The following is a 24,323-nucleotide window of genomic DNA, read 5'->3' as shown; positions in this document are numbered from 1 at the left end:
AAATGTTTCTAGTCCACATGATCTCCTGCTGCTTTCAGTACAGTACTGGTGGAAAGTTTTAGGCCCTTCCTCCGCAAAGCCACATCTTTTTTTCCTCCCCCAAGAAAAACCAAGCAGCTCTATGTGTGTGTGTAGTGGTTTGGGCTAAAATACTCATTACTGTTTATCTTCTGTGAGATAAGAATTAGGAGAAACGCAAAGCAGGCACCAAACTTGAAAGAATATAAAGAAGTTTATTAACAGACCTAAAAGAAGAAAAGAAAAAAAAAATTATACCACCTTCAGAACTCTCCTCCTCCCCCCACCTTCCTCCCTTCTCCCACTGACAATGTAAAGACAACCCTTCAGATGTTCAGTCTGTTTACCACTTCCATAATAACCTTGTTCAGTCCATTTAGAAAGAGAAGTCTCTTTTTGCTCGTGCTATGGAAAACAGTATCACACCGAGACAGCCACCCACTTCCAAATATTGTTCAGTCCATTTAGGAAGAGGAGTCTCTCTGCTCGCAATGTGAGTCCCTTCCCCCGACTTGCAGCTTTTCCCGCAACTGCTTTCGAGGGTCCACTCTTGAAGGTTTTTTGGGGTACAATTTTAAGGTTGAGCTGTTCAGAAACAAAGAAACAGAGGCCCTTCTCCTTCCCTGGGAGCAAAGGGTCTTCCTCATCTTCATCGTTAGGACTATCTCTGGGAGCATCTCTAGGAATTGAGGTTTTTCTCCTTTCCCATTTGGAGCAACAGTCCTCATTTGGTTCATCTCTCCCTGTCCAAGCTTCTCATGAAATTACAGCTGCGTCAGCATCTGCCTATCTCAGCGCAGGTGCTTCTGCTTACGAGTTGAACACTCCACCCCCCAGATCTTCATGAAATTACAACGGGATACTCTGATATATCATAGCTTCACAACAGAATTTCAGCTTTAAGCATCTCCTCTTTCTTATCCCTCAGCTTTTCAGCTCTTCACAGCACTAAAAGGGTTAATCTCACCTCAGCCTTGCAGCTGGAATGTGGCTTATCGCTGTTGGTCACTGACCTCTGTCGGGCAGAGGTGCCGCTTTGCTGAAATCTTGGCTGCAGTGGAGAGGGGGGAGAGCCAAGCTGCTCCGGTCGCCCACGGCAAGGCAGTGGGGGGGGGTTCCACAGCTGGAACAGGCCCATGGCTCCAGGCTGGCCGTGGCCCGGCCCGGCCTGGCCCAAGCAGGGCCTGGCCGGGCCCGCTGGCCCCCACACGGGGCCCGTAGCCACCTGTCCCAGTGCTGGAAAACGAGAGAGAGCCTGGGGGGGAGTTTGTCTATCCTTAAGTGTGTATCACAGAGGCGGTCACAACTTTAAGTGGCTTAAAGAATTGTCCATATTCAAACTGGCCAGCTGATAGGTTCTGTCAGGTCCCAGAGGAAGCTGTAAGCACCCCTTAGCAAGGACATCCCTTCCGGGACTATCCTTGCTAACCTATGACAGTGTGGCACTGGCCATGCGAGTGTTGTGGATTTTCTGCTTCGTGGATGAGTAATTCAGCTTTGCTTTCCCAGAGTCCTGCTGAACAGCAGCACGACTTGCACAGAGTGTGAGCTTGCATTAACCCTTACAAATGTGTTGCATTTGCTACTATACACACAGCTTGCGTGATGTGGATTGTGTGATGGAGTGGTATCAATTGCCTCCTTGGTACTCACTGGAAGTTGAAGTTGCTCAAGCCTGCAGGCACGTTTTGACCACATGTATTGTCCCACTTACCCCTGGGACAACTTGAAACCACCTTGGCTGTCCACCATGGACAACTCTGTTTTCTCTGACCAGTGTGTGTGAGGTTGGGTTGCGGGAGACCCACATTGCTATTGTGCTTTGTTTCTAGTCTGTTAGGTTGAATTTATCCTTTAATCGTACAGTAAGCTGAGTACTAGAGTATATTTTTCAGCAAGGAAAGAATGTCTGGGACTTCAGGGTGTAAGCCAACCTTGTGTTTCACCACCAAGCCTTGCAATAAAGAAGCTAAATGACTATAAGCATTCTTTTTTGTATTTTGCTGAGATTAGCACTTTGCTTAACTCATTGCTTGTTTCCATAGTGACTCCATAGTAACTGTTTTAGAAGCTCTGAAGTTTATTCAGGCGTTTCCAGGCTGACTTTATGAAAGTTTTCTTTTCTTTGGAGCTAATGGTGTGGCTGTCATTGACTCCCATTAGAATGGCTGCCAAATTGGTCCCACGTGGTACAGTCTGGACTGGTGTGATGCAGAGTTACCCCAACTACCCACTTTTACCCTTCCTTGTGGGGCTGTGCTGAAGCTTTATTTTTGAGTAACGACAACTTGATCTGGGAATCACATTTGCGAAACTATTTCAGGTGTTCAGATTTCCAGATTAATTTCGGGCATTGAAATTAAAGATGCTTGGAAGTTTTTCATTAATTGTTTATTTGCTGTCCTTTAAATGTAAAATGCTGATTGTAACAGCACTGCTTGGTAAAATCCTTCTGTCTTTTAAGCCCAGTGTGCTCTGTTCTGTCTGTGCTGTTTCCATCTCTTCTGATTTTTCCATTTAGTCCCTTCAGGTGTTCTGTCTTTATATCCTGATGTTGCTCTAGGAGGGGCATATGCAGGAAGAATATGGAGATCCCTTTCTCTTCTGAACTTGGATGAACTTGTGGGAATATAATGGGGAATGAGCCAGCTGCTACTGCAGAGAAGGGGGGGGAATGTGTTCTAAGGGTTGGTCTTGGAATCCTAAGCTATAAGGAAGAAGGATTTTGCCTGATGACTTGCTAGTAGCCTTGTCCACTGTCTCCTTGTTAACCGGGGTACCAAATTCAGCAGCCAGCATTGCCACTGCCTTTGATACCACACCAAAGATAGATGAGTTTTATCTTGCAATAAAATACTGATATGGTACCTCTTTCTGGAGGTAACCGGGGCACGTTTAGCTGATGTACTCAAGACATTTTTGTGCACTTCCCCATTGTAGCTATGAGCTCCTTTTCTCTGCAGGCCTTTGACTGCAAGGCTGTGGGAGGCAGATGAACACCAGACTCTTCAGGATTCTCCATTGTGCCTTGAGATGGGGTTTGGAGGCAGAACTGCAGGAGAAGAAAGTAGAGAAAGGGGTGTTAGACTTTGGAAGTTTTGTTGGCCCTTGCAAAGTGGGGAGGGAAGGTTTGTGAATAACTTTTACTGGATGCAGCTCTAAAAACCGGGAAAACCAACATCGCCTCAAGCTTCCAAACTGCATGCAGTTGAAGCTGATCTGTTCTCTTGGGCCTGGATTAGTTCCCCTGTCCTGGCTAGGATATGTACTAAATGGCTGTAACACTTCTGGGTGTTGGGCCCTTGGTACATTGAACTATTGTCTGTGTGGAAATGAGATAATGTCTTGTCTTTTCTTGCACAACAGCCTGCCGGAAGCTGGGATGCACCAGGGATGAGCGAACAAGTTACGCAGTGATTCTGACATGTCAGGTATTTCACAGAGCCTGCTGCCAGTTTAGGAACATTTAGATCTTTGAGACCTTTTTCCAGTGGCGTCCGTCAGAGAAAGAAAGAAAAGAGAGAATGAAAAATAAATCTACTGTATTACAGACACAATGAACTCTGGATCAAAATGGGATGGAGCTTGAAAGGTGATGTTTTCAATTTTGCTGGCCAGAGGGGTTGTGACTCGGATGGCATGGGTAAACTATGAGGAGAGAGACAGTCCCTTTGGGAGTCAGTGTCTGACTTAACGAGACAGCAGTTATTAAAAGATGAATAGAGGAGAAGTGAACCGTGCTTTCTGGCTGGTAGTGTGGCTTATTTTCTTCTTTCTTTTCTCTCTTTCTCTCGAAGATCATAGGCCTAATTTTAGAACAAGTCCTATTTATGGAGTGCTCAGCCACTCTGTCTGCTTTACTCTTGTTCTAGAATAATGAAGAATAAATAGAGCTGGCAGGATCTCCTGGTGTCCAGAGCTCATCCCTGATGCAAGGTAGGAGGAGAGAAAAAGACCTTTCCTAGCAGAGGTTCTGTATAATTTGTCTTTGCAAAGGGAGTTCCCCTCCCTCAGCTCTTTCAATCTTTCCTCGTGATCAGAAGCTGAAAAAATGTGACCTGTGACTGCTCCTGATGTTCAGCAGAGCAAACTCCTTCTGATCTATGCCTTCTTGATGTGCCATAGCTGACAGGACTGGTCAGAGTCCTCTTTCTGAGACTGGTGCTGAGTATGGAATTGAGTGTTGGTTTGTGTGTCTGTGGATTATACTCCTGTATATACAGCCCACCATGATGAGTTGTACTTTTTTCTTTTTACTATAGCATGAGATTGTTGGGTGCACTCTAGGCTATGAACTGATGTAGCCAGACATCCTTTCTACTGACAGGCTGCCTCTGCCTTTCTCTGGATCTCTAGACAATTTTCTACTGCTCAGTAGTTCTTTGTGTTTCCTCGCATTACTTGGCATTCCCCTCCCCCTTTCCTCTTCTCTCCCTGCTATTTTTCCAATCTATCAAAATAATTTTTAATTGTTATCTTGCTCTGCAAAATTTAGGGTGACAATTGTCTGCGGAAACTCTGCTCAGTTCAGGTGTACAGTAACTGGGGGGAAACACACTGTGTGTAGGTGTAGTTTGAGAGTGAGCCTCTAATTACCCCAAGAGAATGCCTTTTATTTTTTTTTCTCTCCTTTGTGTCAGCATTTCACTGTTTTCTTTGGATGATGTTTCCATAGTCCATATCATTTGATACAGTGACAAAATCCTGGAAACACTTGTGTATTCAGAATGAATTTGAGAGTAATGGTTAAAGGCTGTGTCAAAATCTGATGGTGTAAGGATCCTGCTCTTGCTGTAGGTGCTCTGTGCTGCCAGTTAAAGGCATCCTTCCAGTGGGGCAGTCTGATACCCACACTGCTGCCTGCCAGGTAAATCTGTCCTCTCCCTGGGTTTTGCAATACAGAGGATCTTCACTGGTCTAAAACTTTGGGTGAAGGGAGAAGAATCAGTCCAAAGCCTCTCTGCTGGGAATTGCACAAGAGGTATTCCAGCTAGGGGCAGGGGTCTGTGTGTCTGCTCTTTTGCACAGCTGAAGCTTAATTGGTACAAAGCTGCAGATAAGGGTGCAATGTGCAGAACTAGAGTGAAGTTAATTCATGCAGAAGAGCTTGTCTCACAAGTGGGAGCACTGAGCAGAGGGAAGAAACCTCCTCAAACCCTCTAATTTTCCAGATTCCTGGCAGCACTCTGCTGCACACAGTAGTGGTGGGAGCCTGTCAGCTGCCGGAATGAAGCGGGGCAGGCTGCGTAGCAACTGCATTGAGAAGTGGTAACAATTCCCAAGTGGGGCAGTAACAAAATCGATTTTTCTCCTCTTCAGCTTGGCAGCTCTCCAGGTGCCTGCTCTGGCACAATGAAGTGTGTAGCTGGGGAGGGAGGGACTTTGGGTTGTTGGAGGGGGGGGTGTGATACAAAGAGGCAGAAGTTTAATCACTGACCTGATCACACTGGATGGATTTATTTCTGGACTCAATTTCCCAGGAACTCCACTATTCCACACTGGGGAAAATGCCTCTGCTGAAGTTTCTCTAGCTCCAGCTCCGTGAATAAAGACCTGTCGCTTTGGAGTTATTCACAGCAGCTCTGTCACTACTGACTCATCCATCTGCTTCAAGAAAATGTTTGCTGTCCACTTGCTAGCTTTCCACTTCACAAAGCTAAAAGAGGATCAAATAAAAAAGGTAAGATGTAGCATTGACTGATTGCTACTATTTTGAGAACTGTGTTACTCAGATACGGGGGGGTCTGCAGTACGTAATGCAGACCATATAATGGCATTATCCACTAAAGCCGTTCAGCCAAATGGGGTAAGAGGTATTTAAACCCTAAACCACCTGACGAGTGTGAAAATAGGTCTGTTTTGTGGTTTTTCCTGCACTGTTAAAAGTGCTCTCCCAGTAATGGAACAAATTCTCTTCATTAAGGGAAACTGCTTGATCTTTATCTGGCATGGTATGGTAGAGCCCAGAGTACAGAAAGGATGACTCTTGCTGAGTCGCTTTGCAAGTGTAGTGTGAATGATGGGATTTCTCAGTCTGAGTAGGAATCAGGAGTCAGTCACGTAGCAGGGATAGGAGAAACCTCTGTGGTCTTTGGTCTGGGTCTGCTGAGATTCGGGAGAGATTTCCAGTTGGTGTTGGGTGTGCCTGTGCCTCTTCTCTGGTTATCTAAAACCGGCTAATCACTCTGATGTTTATAGGTGTGACTTTTATTACAGTTGGAAAAGCTCAGGATGGCTCAGATAGGAAGCTGTCAGTACTGGGAGTGAACTGCCTAATGGTTTCTCCTCCCTAATCTACTTTCATGGCCATGGTGAAATGGATTTTTGGGCATATGTCCATCATAAGGCCATGTGAGACCTGTAAGCTTCATGGGTCAGAGGTCCTCCAGTTTGTCAGCATGTCCCCTGCAGGTCCTCTGTATTCCTGATGTCTTCATTGAGTGCGGTCTGGTGGCCATTGCTGCCAGGCTCTGTCCTCTGGTTTTCCAACCAGTGGGAGGTGGGGCTGTCTGTGGATGCATGGTGGGAGATCCAGGGTCCTGGTGCATAGATCTGCTTGCATCACTGAGCTCATCAGCAAAGTGAGCAATTCTGGGTTCTCTTTTCTGTGCCCAAAACATGGTGTGGCTTGTTCCAAGGAGGGTTTCTTCCACTAATTCTATTTTGGAGAGAGGCATTCCAGGAGAGGTACTGGTATCTCAGCAATCAGATATCTCTGACTCAGTCATAGCCCTTTTACCCCTAGGATTTAATGTGATCAGAAAAAGGCCTCGATGCCCCTCCCCTGTGTGAGGAGCAGATCTCACATCTAGACAGTACTATTTCTTCTTTCTTTTTACTAAGAAAGAGAGAGACCTTGTGGAGCAGTGCTCAGGTGTATTGGGCTTTTCAGAGAAACATCCAGCTTGTAGTTGAGTGAGGACAGTGGAGACAAGGGGGCAGAGGAATTCTGACAAAGCCGTTAAAAATATCAAAGTCTTTCTGATAGGTGCAAACTAGCCCTTCCTGAAGGCAAGAAACCACGTGCTCCTCAGACTTCTCTTTTAAGGAGCCTAGGGTAGGCTGTACAGAACAGAACTGATTTGTCCCTAATTAGAAAGAAGGAATGTCTTCCCACCTCTACCTCCCCAGGTTTATTTACTCTGTGGTGGCAAAACCAAGAGCCTGGCTGCCAGGAAAGCAGTGCTATTTCCATAAATGAGGCAAGGCACTGTTCCTGTGCCTTGGGAGGGAGGCATCAAGTTTGGTTTAGCACAGTCTGGCCATTCCTGTGTTGACAAGTAAATGGCTATGTGAGCAGGACCTTGCTCTGGTTGTAAGTCAGGCTGGAGAGCCAGCAGGCTTTCCTGGGCTCTGCCGTATCTAATTCCTTTGAGAGGACTGTCTGCTCCTGTGGTTGTAGGTAAACAGGGTGGGGAATGCAATGTCTGTGGGCAGCAGGGAGCTAGTGCATATTCTCTGCAAACAGTCATAGTAATTTTTATTATTCTTGAGGGGTTTTTTTCCCCACAGGGTTTTCTGTCACAAGGCTATTTGGGTTTGTGTCAGAGTGCATGAGTGCTGTATGTCTCCCATCATTGTATTTTCTCCAAAAAATCAGTACAGGTGCATAGATCTGCACCATGGGTGCGTGGGCTGAGATGATGGATCCTACACAGTGGTGGGGCCTCAAAAACCCTTGGAGAAAATCAAGTACCTGTGTAAATGAGGGCTACGAAGACAAATCTGAATAATGGCCTTTTCAAGGCACAGCTGTATCCAAAGGCAGCTGCTGCTCTAGGACAATTGTATCTTCTAGTTTAACACTTGCTCCTCTGTGTGTGTTAAGTAAGTGCTGGAGTGACTTTCGGGGTCCTGGCTCTTTCAGGTGGGTCATTGCTGACCATCAGTTTAAAATGGGACTGTGAATAGGTAACTAACTTTGTGCCTCATTGAAATAGGTGGCCACTCCAAATTGTGGCAGAGACCAATTTATCTACAACCTGCATTGCCCTCTGTTTAGACAATGCAGCCTTTTAAATCCTGCCTTAGTGCTGGTGGGACTTGGTTTGTGTCCTTCCAACCTTCCAGACCTCCCTATGTAAATTGGACTGATGAAATGCTCTCAACAGATAAAGCACCGTAACAACATATCCTGTGGTGCAAGAGCTGAGTGTCTGTAGTAGCAAAGCATTGGAAACTGTCTCACCTTTCTCCCCTGCCCACCTCCTCCGGCCCAGAGTCTCATGTGGTGGGAGTGGGATGTGAACATGAATTACCCTTCAGGGAACATCCAGCTATTTGGAGCACACAATTATTATGCCTGCATCATGTTCATACAGCACCAAAGTCTGGCTCCCCAGTGGAAAAGCTTCTGGATGTTGACGGATTCTTATTTTCCTGTGTTAATCCTTTGTTGTACCCAGCTATGTAGTTTCTAGGCCACACTAGTTATAGCCCTGCAGGTACGTGTCGGTCCAGCAGCGCGTGGTCCTCAAGGAAAAAACCTATCACTTTGCCCTGATGAAGCTGTACATAAAACACTGATTAGCTTCTCTGCCAGTTTATCTAAATGAGCTGCTTTATAGATACTTTTGAATTCCTTTATATTCGACTGGCTTCTATTTTGATGTATTCTGTGAGTTACAGACCTTTAACAAAGGGTATTGATTGCACCCAAAAATGTGTTTTAGATGTAATCCTAGAATCACAAGAGAATGGAGAGCAGAGCTGGAGTGAGAAAAAGGCTTTGAGTTCCAGCCTGGCATGCCAACAAAGTTAATTGTCCGTGGAGTGAAGCAGTAGCTGAATGGATGTTTTCAGGTTGTGGCTGACACGCTTGGGTACTGATGGCATTTTCTGGATCTGCCTCAGAGAGGTCAAATTCTCACCAGATCGAGATACTTTGCAGTTCTAGTTCATTACATCTCTAGGAGGAGTGGATGGTGTGAAAACAGCTTGTCAGGCTCTCAAGCAAATCTCATGGGCTTACGTAGATTGTCAAGTTACTGAGCCATCAGAAAAGATGGCCAACTTTTGGGCAGTAATTCACCAGGGCTGCATTAATCATTTTCAAAACAAAGTTTTTAGAAGAGTGACTGTCCTGATGATGACCTGGAGCTTGCTTGCACTGGCAGTCATGAAAACTTAGGTGCTGAGGTCAAAAATGAAATGAACAATCAGTAGCTGCTGAGCACTAAGGGGCCTGCATGCCTCTGAGTAACACCTTCCATCTTTGCAGGTTGACAGGTACCTGTACCACATGCGCCTCTCCGACGATGTCTTGCTGGATGTGATGGCTCGATTCCAGGCCGAAATGGTGAAGGGCCTGGGCAGAGACACGAACCCCACGGCAACAGTGAAAATGCTGCCGTCGTTTGTGCGCTCGCTGCCCGACGGCTCAGGTGAGTCCCCCTGCTCCAGCACAGCACAGCTGCTGTAGCAAGATGAGTTGCTGCCAGTACTCCAGGATAGCACAGCAGAGACACAGGGCACCCAGTGACTCTGGATTACTGCCTATCTCATTGAGAAAGCAGGTGTGTATATTGAGCCTGGAAAAATGCTGGCAGAGAGTTTTTTTCCTTGCACTGGGTGGATTTTGACCTAGTGCTGCTTGTTTGGGGAAAGGACCTAGTAAGTGCTCAGGAACAGCCTCTCCCATCTGTTCCTAGTGCAGGCCTTGCTGTTGGAGCTGTGGCTGGACACGGCAAGGGCAGCCTCTACAGCTCAGAGCCTGCAGTGCAGTGTACTGAGGCTGTGGGATGTGTGGCCTGGCCTTCTTGGAGCTACAGGGAGGGCAGGATGCTGCAGTGAAATCCCTCAAATTGCCAGGTGACAGCAACGTGGCATCCTCAGAGCTGTGATCCCCAAACTCGGCACTGCTTTTTCTAATTCCTCAAAAAGCGATTCCTTCTGCCCTTCCTTGCCTTCTGCATTGGGAAGATCTGCTTCTGGGTGGGATCTACCAGGAAACTGTCTGCTCTCCTTCTTTACCTGAGACTTGAACAGAGAGGGACAGAGTGCAGTAGTGTTGTCTGGGAGGATGTGATGTGAGATAGGAAGTAAAAGCCCATCTTGTTTGGAGAAGTATGCACATCCAAAATAACACCTCAGCTGGCTCCTGGCAGTGCAGGCTGACAGAAAATTACATTTTTCCCAGGTTTAATCAAATAAATTTTCGCAGGATTCTGTGTGTGGCCTAGGTCAGGACTCCGTGTAAACTAGCTGTTCAGAAAACTGTAATGTTAGCTTTGTACCTTATTTCCATGTGACTTTATTCCTTCTGAAGGTAATTTCCCTGCAGTTAAATGAGGAATAACAGCTTTAATGGCATAAAGAAGGTATTTCAAGGTAAGTCTCTTGAAATGACGCATGTCTGAGAGAAATTATACACAAGCTGCCTGGATGGAAGGGGGCACTCTTCCTTTGCTGCTACCTTTGTCAAAGAGAAAGAAGTACTTTCTTAACCCTTGCAATCTCCGTGATAGTCACTGGTCCTGAGGTCTCACATGTCTCTGATGCTGTCCTGAAACAGCAGGGGGCCCCTGAGGCCAGGAGACTTGGAAAATTTCATGTAGAGTCATCGCTGTTGCAAGAGTTCCTGTTCCTCAAGGCCAAGGTTGGACAGTGCTCTCCTGGCCTGCGTGGCCATTCCGATGTGTCAAGGACATGCTGCGGCATCAAGCTGGGCTGTCTCTTACTGACACGCTGCCTACTCTAAGTATCACATTGATTTTTCTGTTTTTGCTCTCTTGAAAAATCCTTGTTGGTTATTTTGCTTCTAGACAAAACTTCCAGCAGGTTTAAACAGCTCAGACTTGGATGGTTATTCCCCATGTGCAAGAGCATTCAACTTTAAGATTTTTTTGGTGCCCTCAGTGTTGCTGCCTGAAATGTCTCACGTGGAGCATTATCAGGTTTTCGTTGTTTAGGGATTAATGGTCTCATTAAGGTCACAGTTTATTGAGTAACCCAATCTGCCTCCTTACCTTTAATAGCTGACCATGATATTACAGGTAGAATTTCCTTCTTCCTTCCCTTTCAGGACCAGATTTGATAAAATTTAATCAGGTGTTTGGACTGTGGAACAAAGATCATGCAAGGCTGGGCACATACCACTGTGTTTTCCTTTTGGGAAGGGCCTTTTCCTGTGTGTGGGATAAACAGTTGTTTGATTGTAGCAGTAAGGCCAAACTGTCCTTCCATCTGAGAGCTGCTGCTGGAGAAGTATGTGTTTGAGCAAGCCTGTGAAACAACATGGTACTTTTACAGAAACACCAAAAGGCATTTGAAAAGGATTGTGTTGGTTGACTTTAGGTAGCAAATTAGTTTTGCCCCACTTGGAAGTTGACTTCTGCACTAGAGCTGAGTCTTAACATATGCCTGCAAATCCTGCATCCTTTACTGGCTACAGGTAACATTCTGATTCTCCCACATTTCAGGTGACAGTTTTGCAGCCCCTGTGTGCTCTGGTTGGCTTTGCAGTTGCTTTGGGCCTTTATTGCTGAAAAGCTCGTCCTTTTGCAGCTTGAAAATATGCTGCTGTGGAAGGAGCAGGGTTGGACAAACCCAAACTGCTAAATAAAAATTAAATTAGCTATTACATACCAAGCTAACAGGAGAGACCTGATAGCCTTGCTTAGGGTTTCCAACTCTGTCTTTCTGATGCACCCAGGCCCATAGGATAAGGATCTGCCATGACGGGGCAGGAGAGTCTGTGGCTGTGGCCTTCAGCATGGCATCTGAGCCACGCTTCGTGGCCATCCCCAGTGATGGTTGCCCACTTGTGTTGCAGAGAAGGGTGACTTCCTTGCTGTTGACCTGGGTGGCTCCCAGTTTCGTGCCCACCAGGTGAAGGTGTTTGATGATGGGAAGCAGAGCAGCCAGCTGGAGAGCAAGTTTTACCCCACACCCAAGGAGGTCGTACAGGGGAACGGAGCCGAGGTAGGGCACTGCTGTGGTGGTGCTGTGCTGGAGCGCCTGCCTGCAGGACACAGCCCAACTGTCCTCTCCTTTTGTGCAGCTCTTTGATTATGTTGCTGACTGTCTGTTAGACTTCATGGAGACCAAAAACCTGAAGCATAAGAAGTTACCTCTTGGCTTTACATTTTCTTTTCCATGCAAACAGACCAAATTGGAAGAGGTAAGATGCATAAAGAAATACTCTTGTCAAGCTGAGCTCCTTGCAGAATCTGGAGAAGCTGTTGAATGGGGGTGTTACCCTGTGGCTTTTATGTGAGGTCATATTTACATAGCTCTCTGAAGAACGCATAGATGACCATTAGCATCTAACTAGACTTGACTACCATTTAACCATTCATTGCCCATCTCAAGGCACCATGACATTTAAGCTAAAGCTATTACATTGCTTAATCAGTACCCAATTCCATAGGAACCACGTGCCCCTGTATTAACACTGTTAGAAATAGACGTACTTTTGTGTCTTGAAGCGTCTTTATTTTTTTAATAACTCTCCATTTTTTTTATTTACAGTTGATTCTGAATAGGACATACCTGTAGCAGAGCTGTTTGAGACACCTCTTGGGGAAACAAAGGGCTGGTTGCAATTATTTTGTGTTCTCTCATTCTAGCCTCTCTTATTTCTAAGAGTTTGTGCTCTGGGTCCCAGTCCTGCAAATGCTTTTTGCTTAATGCTATTAGATTGTGATGAACATCAGGAAAGCCACATGTGCTTTAAATGGAGCACAGGGAGAAGCATTTGCAGGATTGTGTCTTTGACTGTACCTGTTTGGTTGTGTTGGTACTTACAGGTGCCCCAAGGTAAGATGTTCTGCTCTGACTGATTTTGGCTCAGTTTTAATGTGTGGAGAGACATAGTGGACTTCTCCACACACTTTAGTCTTGGTGGGCTTTGTGGTTTGTATGCTAAAGTTTGTGTGCTTTTGGGTCACTGCACTGTTACTTTTCAGGGGGTTCTTCTTGCGTGGACAAAACACTTCAAGGTCCGAGGAGTTCAGGACACAGACGTGGTCAGCTCTCTGCGCAAGGCCCTCCAGAAGCGTAAGGCAAGTTTCATACCTGGAGGAGCTGAACCTGAGCGGCCTCAGAATGTCCTCCTGGGAAATCAGCTCTTCTTGCGTGGGTTCTTTTGAGAGCTGTCAGACATCCTTAAGGGATGGTCAATAGCAAGTGTTCAGCATGGCTGTACATCTGGTGGATCTGAATCTCTCTCACAGCTGTAACTCAGGCTTCCCCAGTAACAGCAAGGGCATCTGCACACTGCTAACCCAGGCTGGCTGTGACAGCATACCAGTATGGCCCCACTGTCTCAGCCCAAGGGAATCTCTTGTGAAACTACTGAGTGAGACATAAAACACTCAATAGTTTCACATACTGTGTTTCACAGCCTGGCTTGTGGGATGAAGTTTGGTAGGGGGAAACTGTCATCTCAAATTGGCACACCTGACTCTATCAGGGTTTGCCTGTCCACTTCAGTCTGTGGAACGGAGTAATTGATTGTAATTTTTAAGGTCAGCAGTAAGACATGATTAAATCTGCCCTTGAACTAGCATATAGCCTTTCAATAACACTGTGTTTTAATATTTTGGAAAGCCTTGCTTTTCATGTTTGGTGCTATTGGTAACAACAGCTAAGAAATACAAGGCATCTTTCCATATCTTGATGACTTCATAGTAAAGAGGAAATTCTTCTGTTTTCTCACATGGTAAAAATCCAGCCTTGAGTTTTGTTCACTTCTTTATCTGCATCAGTCTTGTAGTTACTGGTAACAAAGGATCTGGGGCTTCATGGGTGAAGTGTGGCCTCCTCCTGGCGTTAGTATCTGAGTTACAACAATCTTTTGAGAAGTGTGAAAGGAAAACTGCACAGCCTTGATGGAAGGACTTTCTGCTTGAGTGTGGTGTGGTGTTGCTGCACAGCCATAGCTGCATTTATGTTCTGTCCTATTTGGTGGGATCTCCTCAGGTGGTAGGATGTTATCCTTTCACACGGTCCATAAGCACAGTATCACAACATTCACACCAATATCATGTCTTTTTTCTGGCAAATGAGGTGGTACTGGGGAAAAACAAATCCTTCAAGCTGGTGAAACACTTGAGAATTCAGAGATACTTGTAACTTTACAGGGTTGTGGGAAGAGTGTTGTAAGAGGAAGTAGTGTGTTTCAATCAAAGAGTTTTCCTGAATGAGGCCTTCAAAGTGCAACCTGGGAAGTATGTCTGCATGCCTGTGCTTTATCACACAGGAGGCTTTCTAAGCTTTTGTCCCTTTTAATCACTCATCTTTATGCTATTAGGACATAGATGTTGATGTTTTGGCACTGGTCAATGACACCGTGGGAACCATGATGACTTGTGGATATGATGACCAGCGCTGTGAAGTTGGGCTCATAATTGGTAATTTTTTCTGTTCACTATGAAGGGTTTTTTCCCTCTCATTTGTTGAATTACTACAAATCTGGAGTAGGAGAGAGTTTCACAATACAGGAAAGAGCAGAAAGAAAATGGAAAAAAACAATGATTGGATTTTCAAGCCTGGCTGCCTTTTCTAAAGCAGCTGTTTTTATGCTGATCACATTGCCATCAAATACCAGAGTCCCCATTTTGTCTGGGCTCAGTTGTGACCAGCATACTAAACTTTTCTGCTGACTGTATAGAAAATTACTGTGTCTGTCCAGAGAAGGCTGAATTCCCCTCACGTCTGGTAGTTAGTACCAGCTATGCTTTCCACAGTTTGTCCATTTCATGCACCATGGTGGCTTTTATTAGGCACATAGAAATACATTTGAAAAAGGAAAAACTATTTTTAAACAAGACAAGCCTTAGAATAATTTCAGGTTTTTTTCATTCATTGTGAAATGGTGATTTCACAGGTGCAGGTGGCCTCTATTAGCATCTTATGCCACAGGGTTATGTGTTTGTATTTTCTTCCAAAGTCAATATACTGACTTATTCCCAAACATGTGGACTTAAACAAAGAGCACACCTAGAACAAACAGTAGTTTATCCAATACCCACAGGGACTGGCACCAACGCATGCTACATGGAGGAGATGAGGCACATTGACCTGGTGGAAGGGGATGAAGGGAGGATGTGCATTAACACAGAGTGGGGTGCCTTTGGAGATGATGGTGCTTTGGATGACCTCCGCACGGAGTTTGATCGGGAGCTGGATCTGGGATCTCTCAATCCTGGAAAACAATTGTAAGTGATTCCCTGACTGACTTGCAGTCCGAGTTCCCAGAGTGCTTTTCCAGTGTATGCCAACAGCCCCTTTGAAACAGGAATTGACTTAAGTGAACCTGAGATGACATGATCCTGGTTCTGTCTTAGCCAGATCTTTCCCTTCTAGGAAGGGTGGGTACCTTTCACACCTCCCTGCTTTAGGCCAGGGGATTGCTGCTACAGTTGCTCATGTGTTGTTAAAAATAGGTGAACAACCTGTAATCTTTCCTGTGCTCCATTCCAGGTTTGAGAAGATGATCAGCAGCCTGTATTTGGGGGAACTTGTAAGACTCATTCTCCTAAAAATGACAAAGGAAGGTCTGCTCTTCAATGGGAAAGTGTCAACAGCTCTGCTTACTAAGGGCAAGATTGAAATGAAACACGTGTCTGCAATGGAAAAGTAAGAACCTGTAATACTGTGTTTGAGAGTAGCCACTCTCAAAGTCAGTCTGTCACAAGCACAGCACTGATAATGAATGTGTAGTTATAATCTGTGAGTGCTGGGAACAATCCTGAATTGTACAGCTTGATTTTGCTTTTGGCTAGGAGAAAAGTTGACCTTTCTGTAAGTAGGAATTGGTGTAAGATAGTTTTAGCAAAGTACCACAGTAGCAAATATACTGCTAAACATCACAGATGCAGGTTGTTTAAATAACTTCTCTGGAGACCTGAGTGTGTGGGATGATTGCTGCAGTTTTCAGCCTCTCTGATGTGGGAATACTGGGGCTGTGGAGATGTAGTATAGATTCTAGATTAGCTAATGGATGACTGCATGGAAAACTTGGATTCTGGTGTTTTGAGAGGAATCCTGATCCTCACTGTCAGTCCGGAAATTATTTTCTTTGTTGTATTGAGTGAAGCTGTACATCCATTCATGTGCTCTCCTTGTATGGACTATTTTATCCCGTTCTCTTCTTGAACAGCTGATTGGTCTCACCAAGTGCTGAATCCCAGGAAGCAGCCTCTCTTCCCTGGGTACTTTTGGGAATACTGTGGAAAAGACATTACTGGTTTATGGGAACCAATCATGATGCTGCCTGATAGGTTGTGTCCTGGTCTCCTCTCATTTTTTTTTAAGCCAAGGTATTGATTTATGTGTTGCCTTTGCATTTGGTGATGTATTCTTTTGTTTTGGGATTAGGTACAAGGAAGGTCTGAGCAACACAAAAGAGATCCTTACAGAGCTGAACCTGTTTCCCTCTGAGGAGGACTGTGTTGCTGTTCAGCATGTCTGCACTATCGTTTCCTTCCGCTCAGCCAACCTCTGTGCCGCTGCCTTGGCAGCTATCCTGACCCGGCTCAGGGAGAATAAAAAGCTGCTGAGGATGCGAACCACTGTTGGGATTGATGGGGGACTCTATAAAACCCACCCCCAGTAAGTAACTAGAGAGGATTTGATAATTGCTGGCTGCATATTGATGTTGCCAAGAGTCTCCATCTGCATGTGTGTGTGTGGCTTTTCAGAGACCTGCAGTTTTGCTTCAGTTTTGGGGTGAGATCTAACTGGCTTAGTTATTGCAAAGCTGTCCCAGGAGCTTTAGAATTTGGGGTGGGGTGGGAAGAACATGATACCTGGGATAACGGTGTCTGGGGAAATGCAGTTGATTTCTCAAGTGACTCCTGGGTCTCCAGGACATTTGCAGTTCACTGCGCATTTTTTCTTTTCTTTCTTTCTCTCTTCCTCCACTACCTCCCTGTTTTTGAACACGTGCTTTCCCAAACCGGGAACTTTCTCCAACTATTCTCCCAAACTGGTTGAAGGTCTGATTCCAGGCAGAGATGAAGTAAACCATGCCCAAAAGGCCTGTGAGAGCCTAAAGAAACTCTCTGTCCCTGCTAGATATGCCAAACGTCTGCACAAGGTGGTGAGAAGGCTGGTGCCCACCTGCGACGTGCGGTTCCTGCTGTCGGTGAGCGGCAGCGGCAGGGGGGCTGCCATGGTCACGGCGGTGGCACACAGACTGGCCGCCCAGCGCCAGTGCATTGATGCCATGCTTGCACCCTTCCTGCTGCCCCTGGGCATCCTCAGAGAAGTTATGGACAAAATGAGGGCTGAGCTGGAGTATGGGCTGAAGAGAGAGACGCAAGCCAATGCCACAGTGAAGATGCTGCCAACGTACGTCTGTGGGACACCAGATGGAACAGGTGAAGTTAGTTTCTGATCACCTGAAGGTGGTTCAGGAAAACTGCTTGTCTGTTTTCTGGGGAGAGGGAATATGCTAATTAACCTGGCAAATGCCAGGGGGATTTATGTTGTCAAACCGGTGCTTCCTGCTATGTTATCTGTTATCTTCAGCCCCATGCTAAAAGACTTGATGGGATAAATGCCGTAGGGAGCAGTGTGCTATCATTGGTATGTCATTCTAACTGGCAAATGTGCTATGAGAAGCACCAAAATGAAATACCTTTCTTTTCCTTCAGAGAAAGGAAAGTTCCTTGCCCTTGATCTTGGTGGCACAAATTTCAGGGTTCTGCTGGTCAAAATCAAAAGTGGGAGAAGAAGATCAGTGCAAATGTATAACAAAATCTTTGCCATTCCTTTGGAGATCATGCAAGGGACAGGAGAAGAGGTAATCTTAAGTGACTGCTTAACCGATCCAGCCAAGGCCCATAGTATGGCATTAGCTGTGAGATTTATATACTTTTCCTTTCCCTCCAGCTCTTTGACCATATTGTCCAGTGCATAGCAGACTTTCTGGAGTATATGGGGATTAAAGGTGCTCGGCTTCCTCTGGGCTTCACCTTCTCTTTCCCCTGCAGGCAAGCCAGCATTGACAAGGTAAGAACTGCAGCACAAAATGGGTCAAATGGCAGCTCTGCATCTGCTTGGTAAATCATATCATTTTGGGCAAGGGTGACTTGTTGGTTTGGAGAATGTTATTACTTTATTTTGCAAATTAGTTGTGTTTCACAAGAAAGTTATCATCCTATGTTATCCATCTGCCTATGGAAATCTGAATTTTCACTTCTTGTCTGTGGTAAGCGGTAGACATGACTTGCTTGTGTTTTATAAAGCTAAGCCCTCATGACAGCAAAATGAACTGCATATTTTTAATAACCCAGGAATCTTACGCTGCCTTAACTCTTCAGTGGCAAGGGATAATAAATGGCTCCTTCTGCTTGCTCAGCTACAGTCCCAGGTTGTTTTCCAAGCTGTGCTGCACAGCTCTGACTGTTTTAACTTCTGCACTACATTAGCTTCTTTTTGTTGAGTGTCAGTGGATAGACCTGGGTTTTCTTGTTCAGCTTGAAAGAGTTGGCTTTTTGACAGATACCTTATCTTTTATCTTTTCAGATCTTATGTAAGAAAAGATTATTTTTATTAATTTCCAAGAGGGGCAGGGGATGTTGTACTGCTTAGTTCCAGTCAAATGTGTAGGATATTGGGGAAATAAGATTCTGCTATTTTATTGCATGTTTTTATGTCCTGGTGGGTTTTACAATAGCTTCTAAGCCTGGAAGCTAGTCTGCTCTGTCTCAGTTTTCAGCTCACAGCTGAGAGAGTAGCAATAGGACTTAGCCTTTTGTGGAGACATTAATTCATATGCCTTCCCAACGTACAGCATAGCATTTAGGTCTTGATAAATGATTAGGAAGCAAATTCCACAGTATTGGAGGCAAACTGAGTGAGACACGTATGTCAGGGTCATAATATGTTGCTCTGTGTGTTCGGTCTTTTACTGTTGTTAGAACTTGAGGGTGTTTCTCAGTAGCAGCTTTTTCTCCCAGTTGCCATCTATTTTTTTTCTTTTTTTCTTATTTGGACACACAGTCCAGAGCCACTTAGGAAGTGTAAGGCTAATTACTTCATGTAACCTGGAAATCAACTTCTGTCAGGCCAGGTTGTTGTCTGAAAAGAAACAAATTAGTGTTGCCTGAAGTTGTGAAATGTCCTTCAGTAAACGACCAAAAAATTAACAGTAGATGTTCATTAATGTTTGATGGGTGGTTAATAATTTACGGCAAAAGTATTTTTTGCAGTCTTTCCCTCACAGGTAATACAATGGCTGTGTGCACAAGAGATGAGATGAGGTTTTCCAAATGAGATTTAGAAGGCACTGAGTGCAGTGCCTTGATAAATAGCTGAGTAAACTTGGAGTCACTACCATCAGCAGCTGGGTAACAAAGATACATGTGCACAGCCTGCACTAGTGACTCTCAGTAACCTGTCCAGGGAAATACATTATTTAAAAAAAAAAAGCATTGGGGTGGGAGGCAAGAAAAAGCTGATGCTTGCAATGTACAGTCTGCTCTTTTTCTTCACTTATGACTTTCTTTCTCTTCTGTTTCAGGGAACACTTGTGGGATGGACAAAAGGATTCAAGGCAACAGACTGTGAGGGGGAAGATGTTGTTGATATGCTGAGAGAGGCCATCAAAAGAAGAAATGTGAGCTATTTTTTTCTGCTCATTTTGGTGTACTTAATGCACCCTCACTCTTCCTCTGGCATTCCACTACTGATCGTGACTTGTGTTTTAGGAGTTTGACTTGGACATTGTAGCAGTGGTGAATGACACTGTTGGGACCATGATGACTTGTGGATATGAAGATCCAAACTGTGAGATTGGCCTTATTGCAGGTACAGTGGTGGCCAGGTGACCACTGTGAGAAGAAAGCACCTATGTAATGCTGGGCTTTGGAATCTGTAAACCAGCATCTTTTATTTGAGTTTGATATATGGTGTTACTAGTTGCTTGGGGTTCTTGGCAGATTTGTGTGGTATTCAGCAGGAAACTTAACAACATCTGTAGCAGATAGGTTCCTGGACCTGTTGGACTTTTGATTATATCTCTGATGGTGCCTAGCAAGTGTATGTAGGGTAAAAGGATATAAGCAGATAAGAGCATGAATTCTTGTTTCGGCAAGTGTATTCATATTTACTGTGTGGCCAGGTTACAGACCATGGAACAAGCAAATATTTTTAAAAATCAGAATGAATTCTTGTTGGGCTTTTTAGATGGTTCCCCCAATAGGTTCCTCTAAGTTTTGATCCAGAAATGTATCTAAGCATAGAAACATAGAATGGCCTGTGTTGGAAGTGACCTTGCAATTTGAGCTATGGCAAAGAGAACTTTAAGATGAACACTGCAGTCATCTTCTATGAGTTCCTGGTGCTGCTTCACTTTTTCAGCTGATGTCTTGTTATTTCTTTCGAAACTTCTAGGAACAGGCAGCAATGTTTGCTACATGGAGGACATGAAAAACATAGAAATAGTGGAAGGGAATGAAGGAAAAATGTGTATTAATACAGAATGGGGAGCATTTGGTGACAACGGCTGTATTGACAACATCAGGACAAAATATGATAAAGAAGTAGATGAAGGCTCACTAAACCCAGGGAAACAGAGGTAAATGTGATGGTCCTGATGCCAAGAGCCTGATGAAGTCAGTCTTTGAGAGACACTGGCTGCTTTTTAAAGCGTGCTTAATGAATGAATAATCAGGAAAGAAATTTTAATATTGCCTTTTTTTTGTTGCTGTTGCTTGGTAAGTAACCTAGATATCAAAAAAAAAACCAAAAAAAAAACCCAGAGGAAAAAACGAAGATGTACATTGTTACCACAGCACTGTTTTCATCTTGAAGCAGTTACCAAACAGTGCAGCTTTTAAGATTTCCTTGCAAAGTCTAGGCTGTGCTTTGTTCCTCCTCTTAGGGTGATTTTTCAAAGGTAGAATACAACTCAAGCAAGAGGATAAGCTGAACGTGACTGTTCTTTGTTGGGTAAAGACAGTATTGGTTAGGGATGACTCACTGGTGAATGCATGGGGGGACAGGGAAGAGTTTCACTTCAGTGTGGACTCTGGCTTTAACACTATATTCTGCTTAATATTGCAAGAATTTTTTTCTACTTCTGTTACCATTTGGCACAGGTAAATATATCGTAATTAATGTTTGCACTTGAAGTCACTGCAACAGATTTTTGGTGATTGAAAGATGGAGTTCAATGACTATTGCTCTGCAAGCTTGGACTGCCTTTTTGGAGTTCACAGGGAATGTACATACCACTCAAGCTAAACAGAGCCATCCCTTTAAATGAACATTTTTATTCTTCTTTTGACCCAACAGGTATGAAAAAATGACCAGTGGAATGTACCTAGGTGAAATAGTAAGGCAGATTTTGATTGACTTAACCAAACAAGGGCTGCTGTTCAGAGGACACATTTCGGAATCACTCAGGAAAAGAGGCATATTTGAAACAAAATTCCTGTCTCAGATTGAGAGGTAAAGTTGTTAGATTTACGTGGTTTAAATCCTTAAAGTCTCCTGGGACACCTAGAAAACAGTCTTTGGCTAGTGTGTGGAGCCCTTTCCTTCAAGAAGTCAATTAAGTCAGTTTAGTTTTCTTCTTTGTGCACCCCCCACCTCCAGAATAAAAGTTAAAAATGAGAAACTGGGGGAGTTACAGAATTATTCTGTAATTATATGAAATATTATTTCCTGTCCACACAACTGGGTTATCTTGGATGCCTTAGCCATCAAGCTAAATGTTTCTTGTGAGACTTAAAATAGTACTTATTTAAGAAAGTAGGAAGTCGGTGATACAGGAATATGTGCATACCTATAAATCTGTGCGTGATTGCAATGGTCTCCAGGCTATTTGAAACACTTTCTGCCGTGGAATGCCTTGAAAGGAGTGTCTCAGCCTTGAGATCTAAAGTAACAGTCAGGTGGCTGATCTGGCTCTGCTCCCTCATGACTTTGGGAGTTAGATGAAAGCCTACAGTTCGTGCCTTCTGGAGATACAGCTTAATGTGGCAAAGGGCATGGCAGGAGCAAGTTTTCAATCTAAATTCAGACAGAAATCTGCCTTAAAAGAGCTGGAGAGTGTTAGAGTTGAAGTGGTCCCATTTCATTTGAATCACATCTGTCTCAGCTGCTGGAGCTTTCCCTAATGCCTTGCTGCTCTGTGTGCTTCCCTGTGCACAGTGACCGGCTCGCTCTCCTCCAAGTGCGACGCATCCTGCAGCAGCTGGGCCTGGACAGCACGTGTGACGACAGCATCATTGTGAAGGAGGTGTGTGGCGTTGTTTCAAGAAGAGCTGCCCGGCTCTGTGGGGCAGGGCTGGCTGCTATTGTAGAGAAGAAGAGGGAGAACCGAGGTGTGGAGCGCTTGCAAATCACTGTTGGAGTAGATGGGACTCTGTACAAGCTCCATCCACAGTGAGTACCTTGGCACCACTGCTCTTTGCTGTTTGCTTGTTTTCACTGTGAGAACATACTAAGCTGTACCAGCTTTCTGCTGAGGTAATTAAAATCCTGAGAGGGGGTAAGAATCTAACACATTTCCCTGCATTTTGTCATTTCCCTTGACTAGCCAAAGGATCAAAAATTGCAAAGGCAAGTCCAGTTGCTACTGGGAGGCTCTTTTCTGTGGAATGTTGAATGAACCTAATACTTATTTTGCAGTATTTAGGCATATTTCTGCAGTATCTGAATCTCCCAGATGGAAAGCTGTCTTGAGTTTTTGGATTTGGGTCAATATTTTGTGAGCAAGGCCTACAAATAGATGCATTAGCTTTTGAGCTGGGCTAAGAGAACCTCCTTCATGATCTCTGAAGATGTGGGCAGTGTGTGGCATCATGCTGAACAAAATTCAAGTGGAGAAATAAAAATTAGAGTCTGATTGTGTACAGAAATTTGTATCATTCATGATTAGGAGGAAAAGCAAAAGAAAGCAATGCTGTGGAAGATGTTGGCTGAGGTTATGGCTCCTTGCTTATAGGTGAATACAAAGATATCAGATCAGAAAGCAGCTGCTAAAATGTTCTGTTCTTCTCTCCCTTCCCTTTCAGTTTTTCTAGGGTCTTGCGGGAAACAGTGAAGGAACTGGCACCTCAGTGTGATGTGACTTTCATGCTTTCTGAAGATGGAAGTGGGAAGGGAGCTGCCCTCATTACTGCAGTTGCAAAAAGGTTGCATAATGTTGGACAGAAGTAGAAATGAGCGGTCAAGTAATTTCAGCACTTCCAAGCGTGTGCAGTAGGGATTTGCTGAGTGGTGGTTCAAGATAGCTTTGCCAAACAGCAGTACACGGGTACCTGTTTTCAGAGAGCAGCTGGTTTTGACCAACCAGGATTGTGGATTTTTGTCCTTTGGTAACTTGGATTAGGTGTTTCTGTTCCCCACTGGCATTATGTCTTGGCAAACCACAGTCTACTCAGTTCTGTACTTCCTGCAATGCATCTATAATGCACATGGGAGAGTGAAAACAAAATAAACAAACAAAATCAACCCAAATGTGCCTTTTTACAACATCCTAATTAAGCTACTGCACCACAACTGAGTTTATCACGTTTCTTAGGATTTCTGAGCTTCGTTTTCTCTTGGCCTGGCTCAAGGAATATTGAGATTCTGATGTTGCATCTTCTCTAGTGGACATATCTTTTCTCAATGCTTCACAGGTTTTACAATAAATTTGCAGGTGAAATAAATTAATGGACTTTGGTCAATGATGCTCCCCCCAGTGCTGCACTGGTTGCAAGTGTAATGTAATACTTCCCTGAGTACAGGAGGCATGCTTAATAGATGAATGTAAAGGAAAAAAATGTGATTCCACAGAATATGAGTTTGTGTCAAAATACGTCAGTGCATCTGAGTCACATAAAGCTAAACCAATGCTGGATGAATTCTGACTGTGACTGATTCCTTTGATACTGAAGGAAAGAGAGAATGTAGAAGGAGCTCCAGAGTCTGAGCTATGTCTGTGTCAGGGCTACATAAAGGGTATCAAACAGGCCACCAAAACAGCTGTGTAGAGAGAAAAAAAAAGAAATCACCAGAGTATCTGAAAGCCTCCTCTTTGTTTTCCCTTTGTTATCTTCTTGCCTGTTCCTGAGAGAATTCTTTCCATTTGTGCAAAGGGGCTTATCCTTGGTTTTCATTTTCTGTTGCCTGCTGCTCTGCCTATTTGTAGTCTGTTTGTAAATAAATCTGTGGTGCTGTGAGCCTTTGCTTCTCTGTCTAGTGCATCTTCTGCGTTGTGGGAAGAACATGCAGGAAAGTGGGAGCTTTCTTAAAACCTAAATCTTAAAACCTAAAGCCTTCTTTAAATCTAAATCTGTAACAGCACTCAGCAGCACTTCAGTGATTGTGAAGGCCATTTGTGGATAGAGCTCATGGCC

At 44.4% G+C, this 24,323-nt stretch overlaps 1 protein-coding gene across 2 annotated transcripts; it reads left to right on the top strand.

The window, feature by feature from the left end:
- Positions 1-4,688: 4,688 nt before the first annotated feature.
- LOC138112232 (hexokinase HKDC1-like) lies at positions 4,689-24,146 on the top strand. 2 transcript variants are annotated; one of them, XM_069018975.1, is made up of 19 exons: positions 4,689-4,885; positions 5,499-5,698; positions 9,239-9,401; positions 11,792-11,940; positions 12,020-12,139; positions 12,927-13,022; positions 14,273-14,372; positions 14,996-15,179; positions 15,445-15,600; positions 16,342-16,575; positions 17,041-17,345; positions 17,622-17,770; positions 17,860-17,979; positions 19,493-19,588; positions 19,680-19,779; positions 20,365-20,548; positions 21,268-21,423; positions 22,129-22,362; positions 22,995-24,146. In XM_069018975.1, exons 2-19 carry the CDS (start codon positions 5,636-5,638, stop codon positions 23,137-23,139), a joined length of 2,754 nt encoding a protein of 917 aa, XP_068875076.1. In that variant the 5' UTR covers positions 4,689-4,885; positions 5,499-5,635; the 3' UTR covers positions 23,140-24,146. The 2 variants fall into 2 exon arrangements, with proteins under 2 accessions (XP_068875076.1, XP_068875075.1); XM_069018974.1 differs by lacking the exon at positions 4,689-4,885 and having other exon boundaries at positions 5,433-5,698.
- Positions 24,147-24,323: the final 177 nt, after the last annotated feature.

This window comes from Aphelocoma coerulescens, chromosome 6, assembly GCF_041296385.1.
Source record: "Aphelocoma coerulescens isolate FSJ_1873_10779 chromosome 6, UR_Acoe_1.0, whole genome shotgun sequence".
NCBI lineage: Eukaryota > Metazoa > Chordata > Aves > Passeriformes > Corvidae > Aphelocoma > Aphelocoma coerulescens.
This window is presented reverse-complemented; position numbering and strand designations above follow the sequence as displayed.

What these genes read in the sequence shown, in the direction of transcription:
- LOC138112232 (XM_069018975.1), top strand. Translation starts at nt 5,636, where the DNA reads ATGTTTGCTGTCCACTTGCTAGCTTTCCACTTCACAAAGCTAAAAGAG. An exon ending in AAGAGGATCAAATAAAAAAG is followed by an intron (nt 5,699 to 9,238) that starts GTAAGATGTAGC and finishes CCATCTTTGCAG; the next exon opens with GTTGACAGGTACCTGTACCA. An exon ending in CTAAACCCAGGGAAACAGAG is followed by an intron (nt 20,549 to 21,267) that starts GTAAATGTGATG and finishes TTGACCCAACAG; the next exon opens with GTATGAAAAAATGACCAGTG.